This window comes from Aristolochia californica, unplaced genomic scaffold (assembly GCF_029961685.1).
Source record: "Aristolochia californica isolate CCGP_79_NKW_82.1479 unplaced genomic scaffold, dmAriCali1.0.hap1 SCAF_7, whole genome shotgun sequence".
In the NCBI taxonomy this organism is placed as follows: Eukaryota; Viridiplantae; Streptophyta; class Magnoliopsida; order Piperales; family Aristolochiaceae; genus Aristolochia; species Aristolochia californica.
Genome location: NW_027182268.1, coordinates 4,647,890 through 4,663,447, shown reverse-complemented (window position 1 = coordinate 4,663,447; position 15,558 = coordinate 4,647,890). Strand labels below are relative to the sequence as shown.

At 37.1% G+C, this 15,558-nt stretch overlaps 3 protein-coding genes across 3 annotated transcripts; all 3 read right to left on the bottom strand.

Moving 5' to 3' along the window:
• Positions 1-1,437: 1,437 nt before the first annotated feature.
• Positions 1,438-1,845, bottom strand: LOC137936266 (agamous-like MADS-box protein AGL29). The gene has a single exon (XM_068780850.1). It carries the CDS (start codon positions 1,843-1,845, stop codon positions 1,438-1,440), a length of 408 nt encoding a protein of 135 aa, XP_068636951.1.
• Positions 1,846-4,224: 2,379 nt separating this feature from the next.
• Positions 4,225-4,632, bottom strand: LOC137936265 (agamous-like MADS-box protein AGL61). The gene has a single exon (XM_068780849.1). It carries the CDS (start codon positions 4,630-4,632, stop codon positions 4,225-4,227), a length of 408 nt encoding a protein of 135 aa, XP_068636950.1.
• Positions 4,633-15,150: 10,518 nt separating this feature from the next.
• LOC137936263 (agamous-like MADS-box protein AGL61) lies at positions 15,151-15,558 on the bottom strand. Its single transcript, XM_068780847.1, has one exon. The coding sequence runs from the start codon at positions 15,556-15,558 to the stop codon at positions 15,151-15,153; it is 408 nt and encodes a 135-aa protein (XP_068636948.1).

Here is a 15,558-nt window from a genome sequence, read left to right as displayed (position 1 = left end):
TTGTGTAGATTCAATGCTTTAGACCTTGAATTTGGTCTCTCTTTAAGAAAATGTATATGAAATATTAGATTTATAAGTGTTAGTTCAATTAAGTTTTGTTATCATCAATATCAAGAAGGGAGAATACTCGATCAACATGGATCGGGGTGGTTACCATCAGATCAAGTATAAGGGTAACTTTGTCTTGGAAAAAAATCCTAATTGTTCCTCCCCAAGGATTTTCTCTAGCCATCTCTTCTTCCTCCAACTACTTTTGTGTTGCTTCTACACCAGACTTTTTCTATATTTTGTGCTCACACACTCACTCACAAAACTCTTTCTCTTTCTCTCTCTCTCTCTTCCTCTCATTTTCCCCGTTTTCGACGAGTTTGAGAATTCTTGGAAGCTAAACTCACTAGATTTGCATAGTGAGAGAGGCCTTAGACATCACGGGTGCTAAGGAAGAGGACCACAACAATCAGTTTTTCATCCATTCTTCCCCTTTCCTTTCAAGTTTGAGAAAAATTCATAACCTAAGTTTAAACTGAAGTATTCCTCATATGTTAAGTATCCGGTATTAACTTATTAATCAATAGAGTTTAGGTCATGGTGTATTGTTATATATTTATCACACTGGTGGTATTATGTGAAGACTGATATATTTAACACCACTAATTGGTCAAATTTAACATCAGTACTTGATAAGAAAGACAGAGCAGAGAAGCAACTCAACACTATCTCGCGCCCGAATCTGTTTCGACTGGAGATTTCCTGGACAAGAGGGTTTCCACAGTGTGGACGGAAAGAGAAAAGTAATTAACCCAGGTTTTGAAAGAAACGTGGAACGTGCCTCTGCCTATCAAATCTCTCCCTAATCCACAGCCCACAGTATCTCTTTTTCACTTTCCGTTTTTCGATTGAAGATTACTGATCTGCGACGAAGCGAAGGTTAGAAACAGACGATTCCCACCCGCCGACTCTGAGCATAATTTTGATGACGGTGTTGTTTCCCGCAATGCCAATTGACGATTTTGAAGCACGAAATTTTTCAAGAACATGAAAATTCATTTTAAAGAATCAGATATTTAGATTGAATGTAAACGTCAGCTTAAATATGCAAATTACTGAGTAAAACTAACGGTACAGATAATCTATCAAAAGAATACAAGCAACAAGTATCTGATTTGTGATCGGTAAAAATTACAAGTGCAAATTACAAGAAATTAAAAATCCCACCGATAATCAACCTACCAAAATATTAAAACAAGAATCTTCGCTTGGAAAATTAAAGAATCAGCCCAACTGTGATCGATAGTTACAATTCTAGAATGTCTGTCCGAAAGGAAGCGACCAGGAGCTGCAGTAACAACAATGACGAACTATGTTTAACAAGGAGGAACATCGAACTCCGGAAAATCACCACTCAATAATGACTCCAACTCCAAGTCATCAAACATGTCATCCTGCGATGCCGATTTGTTGACAAGCGGCAGATGCTTCGCAGACGCTGGCGTTCATCTTCAACTCTTCCACAACACGATTCTTGGCTTTCTCGACATCGATCTGACGCTGGAGATCGCAAATCTTCGTCATAATTACTTCAGCTTCTTCATCACAGCAGCGAGTAGTACCGGAGACGCTCCCCGTCGATCCTCCAAGATAGGCGTCAACAACGGCATCAACGGAGGGCTGGCCGAAGGTGAAAATCTTTCCGCCGGGTGAAAACGCGAAGATGGCCACCTGAGCACCGGTCAGAACGGAAAGCTCTGCTGCCTTCTTGAACAAACCCTTGCGTCGCTTCGAGAATGTCACCTGCCTGCGATCCTTCTCCTGGATCTCCTTTATCTCCGTCCTTCTCTTCCCCATCCTTCACTCTTTTAGTTTCCCACGGTCGCACTTGGCAGTTCTTCTGGTGCATTGCGTTTGGTCCTCTTATATATAAGCGGAATGCGAAAGCGCGCGGTGCTTTCCTATCTTACCGCCTCAGATCCGATACCCAGAGCCCGATCCGGATGTCCGACCCGATTAAAAAGAGATTCTTCACTTCTCTCTAGAAAATTTAAACGGAAAGTAAATATAAATAAAAAAATTAGAAAAAATCTTTAATATATTAAATAAAAATTAAATCATAAAATATAAAATATAAAATTTAAATAATAAAATACTTAACTTAGAAAAATACTTAACCAGAAAAATAAAAATTTAGCAAACTAATTATGGTTTTGTTTGATTTTTATTTTTTTGTCTTTGAATTGTCATTTATTTTTGTTGTAAAAAAATTAATGCTTTTGTTCTATCCCATTATTAAAAAAAGGTAGTCGTACCTTAAACCCTAATTATATAAATCGGTTCTCTTTCTTCTACTGATTCTTGCTAAATTTTCTTCATTTCATAGTTTAATTAATCTATTTTAAAAAAATTCCTTATCCTCTTATTTTCATTATAATTATAATTTATCCTTTTTAAATTGTGTAATATTTTTATTTTTATTTTTTCATTTTTTTAGTTTTTCTTCTCTTCCAATTTTTCCATCATCTGACCGTGGCCGAGGCCGAGGTTATAGAGGAGGCAGAGGAAGATGTGGAAGGCTTGGTGCTGGTAGAGTAGATGGGAAAGAATGTACTTATTGTAAAAAATTTGGCCACACTATAGATCATTGTTATTACAAGGCATGCACTTATTGTAGACAATATAGCTATTATAAAGAAATATGCTATAAAGCAAATGGACAGCCAGAATTGATAAGGGTTAATCAAGCCTTTTATAAGTAATACAAAAGAAGAATACCACAAAATCATTAGCACATAAATTTTTTATTGATGAAGAGTATGAGCTATTTTAGAAAATGAAGACAATGTTGAGTTCTTCTCCTAGTTCCTCCGCAACTACTGCTACCACTACCGCTTCAAGTATGCTATCTGCCTCATCTTCATCCTGGATAATTGACTCAGGAGCTTCCGAACATCTTACAAGTAATAAAAATTTATTACATTCTCTATCTCCACTTCTGTCACACCCTCATTTCCGCTCACTGATATTCTTTTCGTTCCTACTTTCCCTTTGAATCTATTATATGTTACTCAGCTGACAAAATATTTTAATTGCTCTGTTACTTTCTCACCTACTTCATGTGTTTTTCAGGATCTTATAATGAAGCCGGTGATTGGTGGAGGCCATGAACAAGGGGGGCTTTACTACTTGGACGTGCCGAAAATAAATATGATTTCTACTACTGAAAATGATATACAGTTATGGCATAATCGGTTGGGTCATCCATCTGCAAAGTCTTTTCATTATATGTTTACTTCTCTTAAAGTAAGGTCAAAATTTTATTGTGAGGTTTGAAAAAGGTTCACACCTAAGTTTATAACTCTGCTGTAATTATGTGAAGACTGATATCGTTGATCAACTTATTTTTTTATATATTTACATATTTTTGAAACCAACTAGAGACCTACTCAAGAAACCATTCATCTGAAAAACTATTAGGCCTGATGATAAATTAAAAATAGCTACAACCATCAACAAAGGAGAGATTATGGAAAGGGAAGGACTTCAAACCAAGGATCCAAAGGGTCCATTTGGTATTATTTTTTTTTAAAAAATGAACTTATAATGACCAATAACATCACGTTTATAAAACCTTGTTACACTCCAACTGGACACCTTAAGTAAGTGACCTGGTCGTTAGCTGGACAAGTGGGTTTCCACAGTGTGAACGGAAAGAGAAAAGAAAGAAACGTGGAACGTGCCTCTGCCTATCAAATCTCTCTCTAACCCACAGCCCACAGTATCTCTTTTTCACTTTCCGTTTTTCGATTGAAGATTACTGATCTGGGACGAAGCAAAGGTTAGAAACACACGATTCCCACCCGCTGACTTTGAGCCTAATTTTGATGACGGTGTAGTTTCCGGCAATGCCAATTGACGATTTCGAAGCACAAATTTTTTCAAGAACATGAAAATTCACTTTAAAGAATCAGATATTTAGATTGAATGTAAACGTCAGCTTAAATATGCAAATTACTGAGTAAAACTAACCGTACATATAATCTATCAAAATAATACAATCAAGAAGTATCTGATCTGTGATCGGTAAAAATTACAAGTGTGGAATGTCTGTCCGAAAGGAAGCGACCAGGAGCTGCAATAACAACAATGACGAACTATGTTTAACAAGGAGGAACATCGAACTTCGGAAAAACACCGCTCAATAAAGACTCCAACTCCAAGTCATCAAACATGTCATCCTGCGATGCCGATTTGTTGACAAACGGCAGATGCTTCGCAGACGCTGGCGTTCATCTTCAACTCTTCCACAACACGATTCTTGGCTTTCTCGACATCGATCTGACGCTGGAGATCGCAAACCTTCGTCATAATTACTTCAGCTTCTTCCTCAGAGCAGCGATTAGTACCGGAGATGCTCCCCGTCGATCCTCCAAGATAGGCGTCAACAACGGCATCAACGGAGGGCTGGCCGAAGGTGAAAATCTTTCCGTCGGGTGAAAACGTGAACATGGCAACCTGAGCACCGGTCAGAACGGAAAGTTCTGCTGCCTTCTTGAACAAACCCTTGCGTCGCTTCGAGAATGTCACCTGCCTGTGATCCTTCTCCTGGATCTCCTTTATCTCCGTCCTTCTCTTACCCATCCTTCACACTTTAGTTTCCCACGGTTGCACTTGGCAGTTGTTCTGGTGCAGTGCGTTTGGTCCTCTTAAATAGAAGCGGAATGCGAAAGCGCGCGGTGCTTTCCTATCTTCGTCTCGAACCCGCCTTGGATCCGATACCCACAGCCCGATCCGGATGTCCGACCCGATTAATAAAAATCCTGCGTTAAGGAATAAAATCTCTGCACGTGCGATTTTTTTTTTTTTTTTAAAAAAACTCAACTTAGGGGTACGACGAGGCGAGGGTGAGGCTATGGGAGTCAACGACAACGGGCGGCTGAGAAGGCGATGCGTGGGGGGAAGGATTAGGTGCAGCGGCGACGACGAGAGGGAGAAGGGAAAAGTGAAAGGGGGGAAGGGAAAAGTGAGAGGGAGAAGGGAGATGGAGGCCGAGAGGAAGAAAAAAATTTCGGAGGAAGAAGAGACGAGAGAAGAAAGATACCGAGGGAGGGAAGAGTGGGGAAAAGAGATTGAAACAAAAATTCGACGAGGGTTCGACTCGTCCCGTCCGCTTCATCCAGATGATTCACAATATACTGCAGAATCCGGATTCCCTAAACCGCGGAGATGATTTTTGGTTTCATCTAAATCATGAACATGTATCGGGCACATGAGCTCTACTAACGATGTTAGGAGATGAACTGAGTAATGTGATTAAAGTTCATCTCTTATGTCAAGTTGACTAAGCCCCCCCCCCTAAGCTACCGAATACCCAAATTCATTGCCATCACGTTTATGACTTTTTTCAACGAATTTCAAAATTCATTGATGTTGTCTAAACCTTTTAAAAAATTAATTATTTTTTGTCATAAATTTTAGAATTTCATTTGCAAAAGGTGTTTTAAATATTTTATTAATTATGATGATTTAAATTATATTTTGTCATGTTAAGATGAAATAAAAAATAAACAAGTAAAATGAAAAAATAAAAATTAATTAAAAATAATTTATTATAAAAAATATGTTTAACAAAAAATACACAAAAAAGCAAAAACCATATACAAGTTGTAAAAAAAACTATAAAAAATTCAACTCAAGTCTACATATATGTAAAGAACCCTAAGTCTACATATGTGTAAAGATAACTAACCCTAAGTCTATAGATGTGTAAAGAACCTGTGCATCTCATCCTAAAGAGCCAATTGTATAGACTTCATCTTCTCCATGTACTCAACTCTTAAAGAGTTTCATTGCTCTTTAATTAACTGGTGAGACTCTTTATTTTATCTATGTACATACATAAGCTGCTCCTGAGTCCAACTCAACTGCTCCTAAGTTTGACTCAAAGTGGTCGAGGCAACTTGGGAGCAAGTGGCTGAGTTACACTCATCCCCTTGGTGTACCCAAACCTATACCCGTATGACCTACACTATGGCATGCTCTTGGATTGGCTGACCAACCTCTTGTACCTGTCGCACCATCCATTATATGTCTTCCTATTGAAAATAACAAGACCTAGTTACAATAATACATTTTGAATTGAATAAAACATATAAATGATAAAAATAATTGAGTTTTTATATTTACATAATGTACTTCAAACCCTTTGGTCCACTCGTACTGTGATTGATAGGTAATCCTATATTGCTCAACGCTAGAGTAATTTTTACCCAAAAATTTTAAAAACACAGGTGTAAATTTCTTACATAAATTACAAAATTTTAAAAATACTTCAATTTAAATACATACAATCTCCTCTCGGATGTACATAAAATACTTTTGGTCCTGTGGTACGTTGAACATTTTGTTTTCTAACATTTTCAACATTTACACTTTATAATATAGAGTTAAAAGTTAGAAAACCAAAAATAATACAAAAACCTTACAGATCCAAATACTTGAAACCTAGGTCTCTTAAATACATTTTGGCACAACCACTCTCAGTCCTCTAGGAAAACCCCATCTTCCATCTCTATTCACTCTTCTTTGTGTTTACTATCATTTTATGTAGGAGGGGGCCTCTCCAAGCAGCCTTTCCAGTTGTTAAAAAACTTATTATAAAAAATATCATAAAAAAACTGAAAATATCATGCCTCTCAAGTTCAAAAAATAAAATGCCTTTAAATTGGGGTTGCCACCTACCAGTGGAATGATAATTTCTAGATGGTAAATTTAATTAATGAGTCGGTTTTGATTAGCCCCAAGAAACATGTACTTTGATCAATGGAATTGAAATATCTATGGATATCATGTTGATGGTTATATTTAGATATCTTTGCAACAACGATCAACAAGTGCCCTTGTTGAGTTTTCTCCTAAATTCTCTCATTGGTTTTTAATTAGCTGCTGACATTTTCACAAAGTCTCTCAAATATGAAAGTTTTCAGAAGCTAAGAATGTTGATCGGTGTTGCAAAGATATCAAGTTTAAGAGGGGGTGTTGGATATTAAACTTGATTGGAATCAGAGAAACATTTGAAGGGTCTATTCTCATTTAAATGATGCAAATAATGTCATTGGAAAACTATACCTATCTAGGTTCCAATGAATCATACTATTCAAGAATTGATGTTTTCTAGAAGAAGTTATTGTCAATTTACTACAGGTTGTTCAACGAAAACAAAAATAAGATGCATTCAATGGTTAATGTCTTTTGATGTGAAAAAATGCATCCATTGATTAATGTCTTTTGATGTGAAAAGATCTATCCATTGACTAATGTCTTTTGATGTGAAAAGATGCATCCATTGACTAATGTCTTTAGATGTGATAAGATACATCTATTGATTAGTGACTATTGGAGTGATAAGACGTATCTATTGATTAATATTGAGTAATATAAATACCCATGTACTCAAGTTTTGTAGATAGAGATAAAAATTATATTAAAGAAATTCCTTGTTCTTTTGTCTCTCCTTTATTTTTTGTTCATATTTTATCTTTATTTGAGTTGTTTGCCAACTATTGTTAATATAAAATCTAGTAGTGAACATAATTTTGCAGAGTCCCTAAAGAAAAATGTACTTGATGAGACTAATTATGTGAACTGGTCACAACGGGTTGACTTAATGCTACGAGGCTCTAGGTTTGATAAAATTTATCAAAGTGGATACTCTTCCTCAAAGACCTTCCCGAATAAACTACCTTGATAATCTAAAACAGTATAAGGACCTTAGAAAATTCAAGGTGTGGGTTGATGCTAATGAAATTTCTAGGTCACATATTTTTGGGACTCTAAGTGAGACTCTCTTGATGACTTATTTTCATGTCCCCACTACAAAAGAGATTCTCGACCAGATTGAGGCTAAATATGGTAAAAAATCGTCTACTCACATTAATAACTTATGGCAAAAGTTCACTCTTGCCAAATGCGCAGAAAATGCTTATGTGAGAAAACATGTAAATCACATGCTTGCCATCGCAGATGAGTTACAATATCATGGTAGACCAATGGATGAAGAAACTAAAGTGATCACCATTATCAACTCTTTACCCAAATCTCTCAAATATATTCAAGAATTTTATTCTTTGTCCAACAAGAAGTGGACTATATTTGATTTGGTTAATATGATCGACCACCAGTTCGAAAGACTCAATCCAACTATGGAGTTAGATAAACCTTCACCTAGCACTAACGTAGTTTTGAAGCTGAAGAAAAAGAATTTTAAGAAGAAGGGAAAAACTTTCGATTTCAAAACTTTAAGGACATAAATGTTAATCAACAAAGGGTTGAAGTACATGCAAATCAACGTGTTTGCTTCTTTTGTAATAAGCTAGGACATATAAAAAAGTATTGTAGGGCTTTGAAAACTATGCAAGAAGAGCAATAGGAGAACACTAGTGAGTTCTTATCTCTTGAAACTTGTACTATTTATATCAAGCCTTTTAGTTGGTGGGTTGATTCTGGTGCAACTGTTCATGTATCGAATGAGTTACAAGGCTTCAAGGAGCTAAGATAGATTGAGGACAAAACAAGCTTTATTTACATGGGAAATGATGAAAAGGCCATTGTGGAAGGCGTGGGAACTTATCGGCTAAACCTTGTTGATAATAAGTTTTTTTATTTAGAAGATTGTCTTTATGCTCCTTTTATGAGAAGAAGTCTATTATTTGTATCTTTTTTTGAGAAACTTGGATTTACATTTTATTTTGGAAGTGGAAAGTTTCTTATGTTACAAGATGATAAAGTTATTTTGAGAGGTTTTCGAATTCTGGTCTATATCAATTGCAACTTAGTGGAAATATGGTGTTCAATGTTTCTACTTCTTCAGATATTAAAGAAAATGAATTGTATTTGTGGCATTTACTACTAGGGCATATAAACAAGGATAGAATTACAAGACTTGTGACACAAGGATTATTGAAAAATCTTTCACATAATGATTTTCCTATTTGTGAGTGTTGTATATATGGAAAAATGACAAAGATATCCTTTCCGTCCAAAGGCTGAAGAAGTTCTCATGTTTTGGATATTATTCATTCTGATATATGTGGACCTATGAATGTGAATACTCGTAATGGTCATTTGTATTTTATCACATTTATAGATAATTTCTCAAGATATGGAAGAGTATATTTACTGCATAGAAAAAATGAGGCCTTAGATTATTTGAAAACCTTCAAATTGGAGGTAGAAAATACCACAGGAAGGAAGATCAAAACATTGCACACCAACAAAGTTGGAGAGTATTGTTTGGAGTTATTCTCTGAATTTTGTAAGTCAAACAGGATTATCCAATGTCTAGCATGCCTTATACACATGAATAGAATGGTATTACTGAAAGGAGAAATCAAACCTTATTAGAGATGGTAAGATCTATGATGGCACTTGCAAATTTGCCAATATCCTTTTGGGGTGAAGCACTATTGAGAGCTACCTATATCTCAAATAGAGTACCTTCAAAGTCTGTTGAGAAAACACCTTATGAGGTATGGTAAGACAAAACTCCTAGTCTTAACCATTTTAAAGTATGGGGATGTGTTGCTCATGTTTTAAAACTTGATCCTAAGGACAAATTGAAGGCTAAGACTCGAAGATGTTTATTCGTTGGGTACTCTGAACATTCGAAAGGATATAGGTTATATGATCCCAAGGAGAAGGTGATTATTGAAAGTAGACATGTAAAATTCATTGAGGATAAATTTGATTGTGATGAAGATTTAGGTACGAAGTCTGACTTGGAAGAATATGTTGAAATATCTTCTTTTGAATCTCCTTCTAATATAGAGAATTCCACCCAAACGGATATTCGAAGAGGGACTAGAGAAATAAAACCTAGTCAACTCCTATCATTTTCAGATTTTATATCTATGCTGGAGAAACTTATGAAAGAACAAGGATGAATGAAGATGTTACTGATCCTGTCACTTACGAGGAAGCACTCTTTGATGTGGATTCCGACAAGTGGAAGTCTGTAATGGAAGAAGAGGTGGACTTTATGTATAAAAATGAAGTTTGGAAACTTGTTGATCCTCTCCTACATCGGTTAAGCCCATTAAGTGCAAGTGGATTTTTACAAGGAAGAGAAATGTTGAGGTAAAGTTGAAAGATTCAAAGCTCATCTTGTTGCCAAGGGTTTTACTCAATAATACGGGATTGATTATGATGAAACATTCTCTCCTGTTGCAAGAATACAGTCTATTCGAGCTCTCCTGACATTGGTTGCATATTATGACTATGAGTTGTTCCAAATGGATGTTAAAACCGCTTTTCTAAATGAAAATTTGGATGAGAATATTTATATGGAACAACCACGTGGATTTGTTAGACCTGAAACTGAAGCAAAGGTGTGTAAGTTGGACAAGTCTATTTACGGTTTGAAACAAGCCTCAAGATTATGGAATATCAAGTTCAATGAAGCAATTACAACGTATGGTTTTACTCGGGATACAGAAGATCATTGTGTTTTTATCAAAACAGTGGGAAATCGCATTGCTTTACTTACTTTATACGTAGATGATATTTTATTAGCCAAGAATGATATTCAGTTACTCCAAGGTATAAAGACATGGTTGTTTCAAACATTTGATTTGAAAGACCTTAGGGAAGCTTCTTACATTCTTGGCATTAAAATTCTACGGGATAGATCTTTGCGAAAATTGAGTTTGTCTCAAGAGAAGTAAATCGACACTCTTTTGGATCGGTTTCACATATCCAACTGTATACAAGGTAAAGTACCTTATGGTAGCACTAAAAAGATGAGCCAGGTGGAGTGTCCTTCTCGCCTTAAAGATAAGTTGGACGAATCTACGTATCCATACTCTTCTGCTGTGGGGAGTTTTATGTATGCTCTTATATGTACAAGACCTGATCTTGCTGACGCTGTTGGGATTCATAGCCGGTTTTAGGCTAATCCAGGATTCACTCACTGGGAAGGGGTAAAATGGGTAATGCGCTATCTAAAAGGAACAAAGTCATATGCTTTGACTTATCAAGCAGACAAGTTGGATTTGGTAGGTTATTTCGACTCAGATTATCAAGGATGTATTAACACTTGAAAATCTACTTCTGGTTTTATCTTTATGTTTGGCGGAGGTGCCATTTCTTGGAAAAGTAAGAAGCAAAAGTGTGTCGCGCAATCAACCATAGAGGCAAAATATGTGGCTATGAATTTAGCTACAAGAGAGGTTGTCTATCTTCGCAAATTCTTGCGAAGTCTTTTGTGGTAAACTGTGTGGAGCGACCTATTCATCTCTTTTGTGATAACGCATCTGCTATTGTTATCATAAAAGATCTGAAGTGTCACTCCAAGGCTAAACATATCGAGGGGAAATACCATTACACACGAGACATGCTGAGGAAGGGGGAAGTGGTTATTTATAAGATATCTTCTCCAGAAAACTTAGCTGATCCACTAACCAAGTGTCTTCCCGTGACCAGTTTCACTTTCCATGTGGGGAACATGGGTTTGAATTGTTTATAATTGGTGAGACCAAGTGGGAGAATATTGTTTTGTATGCATTGTGGTCTCAATGATTTGTAATATTATGTATGTCATGACATTGTAATTTATATTCCATGGAATGATTTTGAAAGAATGCATATGCTTTTGTGTGATAATATGAGTACTCAGTGTATGCCTTGAGATTTAGCTTCCCTATTAGGTGTGCACTTGTACGTGTATATGTGAGGGTCTCAATAGGGAATGACGGTTGAGTTTCTAAATTGTCCAGGTCAATGGGACTGCATAGGCACAGTTTCCTTTACGGCTAATACTCATGCTGGTATAGAGCTTTACCCTGAGCTCCTTAGGTACTGAGTGGACGATGAGATGCCTTGATGTCCAATTTTTCTATTAAGTATATACTTATATGTATATACGAAAGGGTCTCAATAGGAAGGTATGGTTGGATTCTAAATTATTCAGGCCTATGGTACTGATTAGGCATAATTACCTTTGTGGCTAATACTCGAACTGGTACAAAGCTTTACTCTCAGTTCAGGTCCGAGTATGCTATGAATGGAGACCGCTGAACTGGCAAATTTGACAAGTATGGATTTGGTTTATTCCCCAGCCTTGGATATCTAAGATATTTATTGTGTAGGCCCGGGTTAACTATACATTTATATTAAAGTGTTTAAGGTAATGCCTATGGTCATGGTATGGTTTTATGTGTCAAGATTGATTTTTCAAATGTTTTTTTCGAAAATTGGAATTTGAAACAAAGTGGGAGTTTGTTGGAATTATGGTTTCAAAGATATTATTTATAAAATAAAATTACCATGATTTTAGTGGCATGGGGCCTACTTCTAGATACTTTGTCATTGGATGTTCAGTACAGGGAATAATGGCCAGCACATCCCCCTGTAGAGGTAGATTCATTGGGTGCATTGACTGGACACATCCCTTGGGCATAAGGAGATGTATCTCTCCTTAGGGGACGTATATCTCCTTAGAGGATGTATCTCTCCTAAGGGGATGTATCCTTATGAATAGTCATTAGTGTCACACCCTTTGGAAATCTATAAATTCCTCCATGGTCTTACAAGTGATGCTAAGGCTATTTACACAACCAGTCTGGCTGAACAGGAGCACGTTTATCACTTGTAAACGAATTATCAAAGGTTATCTTGTACACTTCGAGTTCTATTTATATTCTTCAAGATGAAAGGTGCGCTATCTTTATTCTTCTTATTTCAATTCTATGATATATGTATGGCTTTCATGATAATGGAATTATGGAGGATTTAATATCAATTTCTATGATATTTATTTTATTATTATTAGACATCAAGTCTAACATATTCTGCACATAAGGTTTCAGGGGATTGTACAAAGGTATCTTGCCCAGGTAGTGTAATATTGTTCCCAATGGAATCCATCAACATGCAGCTTTCATAGGAGCCAATAGCTGATTGCAGTGAATTTTTTCTTCTGTATGCTCCTTCCACAGTATTCCATATTCCACCAGAATCCTGAAAGTTGAGATCGAAGAAAGAAAGTGAAAGCTTAGAAAATCGAAGGAGACAAGGTTTAGTCAGTGATGATGAGATATCTGGCTTTCGCATTGGTTTGAAACTTTGGCAATTGTGGGTCTGATGGGTGTTGAGGATTACCTTCAGATTTATCTGGTGGAATGAAAAATATACTGGAATTGAATGGTTTCGAAACTGAAACATCCTCTGTTCGGTTTGATAAAGAAGGGCCACTCCCTTTGGCATTATTATCTCTAATTTCAAGGCGCTCCATGTGTGACACTCTTGCAATTCCAGCATTGACTTCTCTCCTAACTTCAGAACCAGTATTAGCTACCGATGTGCTGTGTTAAAACATTTCTCCTTCCACCCTCTTGTACTCTTTGACATGGACTATTTGTTCCTCATTGAGACTACATTAAGCCAGGATTTGAGTGACTCTGAAAATGATTGATTGGTGAAGGCGGGGTGCGGCAGAGTTCCTATAGACACCAAACCTACTAGCCACAACAACACTTGATATAGAAGCTGAGGCAGGAGTAGGTTCTGATTGAGAAGGAGATAACTGAAGGAAATAAATAATAATACTCAATTAGACAAACACTAACCGTGCATCCAATTTTGGCCAATGCTGAGCCATTTGCAGATGTTACAGGTCCTCGAGACAAGTAAAATTATACTGCTTCAGTATTATAACTAAAGAAATGAAAGATAGCATAACAACAAAATCAAGTAAAAGAGATCCAGACCAAGTGCAACAGAAGTATCACTGCATTTGGTGAGAGGCCTAGCATCTGGACGTAAAGACTCAAGAAGATAGCGATCATAAAAGCGAAGTGGGAAGAGACGCCTGTTAGAGTGGTTCCGTCCACTCTTGTTAAAGTTTGTGGTCTGAGTTAGATACTTGGCTTTCCGCACCTTAAACGGCTTGTCTTTTCGGGTTGTATTGGCTAGGTATCTGATTTAGAATTCCAAAGTTAAGCGAGCTTGGGCAAGAATAATTCTTGGATGGGTGACCTCTTGGGAAATATTTTTGCCTAGGACTTTGACAACGCCTATAAGCATCAACCTCCATCTCCCCGGCTAACCCCCCTTCAACGGAAGGGGTCTCACTCCCTCCTGAATTATGCTGATTGCTGAAGGATGCAACATCGTAAACCCAGCTGTTCCATTAACTCAGACAATATCAGATAGGTTGGTCGAAATCTGTAAAATCGTTGGTGCTAATTAGTAACAAAGCTAACGAGTAATACTATTGGTTGATTACTTAGAAGACAACTCACAAACTTTCAAGGACGTTTATAACATCACGTTTATAAAACCTTGTTCGACTCCAACTGGACACCCTTGTCACCTCAAGTAAGTGACCTGGTCGAATTTAACACCACTAATTGGTCGAGTTTAACATCATTACTTGATAAGAAAGACAAAGCAGAGAAGCAACTAAACAAAATCTCGCGTCCGAATCTGTTTCGACTGGACAAGAGGGTTTCCACAGTGTGAACGGAAAGAGAAAAGTAATTAACCCACGGAAAGGATTCAGGTTTTGAAAGAAGGACAGCCAATCAAATCTCTAAAAAATAAAATCTCTGCCTATCAAATCTCCCAGTATCTCTTTTTCACTTTCCGTTTTTTGATTGAAGATTACTGATCTGGGACGAAGCAAAGGTTAGAAACAGACGATTCCCACCCGCCGACTCTGAGCATAATTTTGACGACGGTGTTGTTTCCGGCAATGCCTATTGACGATTTGGAAGCACGAAATTTTTCAAGAACATTAAAATTCACATTACTGAGTAAAACTAACTGTACAGATAATCTATCAAAAGAATACAAGCAAGAAGTATCTGATTTGTGATCGGTAAAAATTACAAGTGTGGAATGTCTGATAATTGCAAATTACAAAAAATTAAAAATCCCACCGATAATCAACCTACCAAAATATAAAAACAAGAATCTTTGCTTGGAAAATTAAAGAATCAGCCCAACTGTGATCGACAGTTACAATTCTAGAATGTCTGTCCGAAAGGTAGCGACCAGGAGCTGCTATAACAACAATGACGAACTATGTTTAACAAGGAGGAACATCGAACTCCGGAAAAACACCACTCAATAAAGACTCCCAACTCCAAGTCATCAAACATGTCATCCTGCGATGCCGATTTGTTGACAAGCGGCAGATGCTTCGCAGACGCTGGCGTTCATCTTCAACTCTTCCACAACACGATTCTTGGCTTTCTCGACATCGATCTGACGCTGGAGATCGCAAACCTTCGTCATAATTACTTCAGCTTCTTCCTCAGAGCAGCGATTAGTACCGGAGATGCTCCCCGTCGATCCTCCAAGATAGGCGTCAACAACGGCATCAACGGAGGGCTGGCCGAAGGTGAAAATCTTTCCGTCGGGTGTAAACGTGAACATGGCCACCTGAGCACCGGTCAGAACGGAAAATTCTGCTGCCTTCTTGAACAAACCCATGCGTCGCTTCGAGAATGTCACCTGCCTGCGATCCTTCTCCTGGATCTCCTTTATCTCCGTCCTTTTCTTACCCAT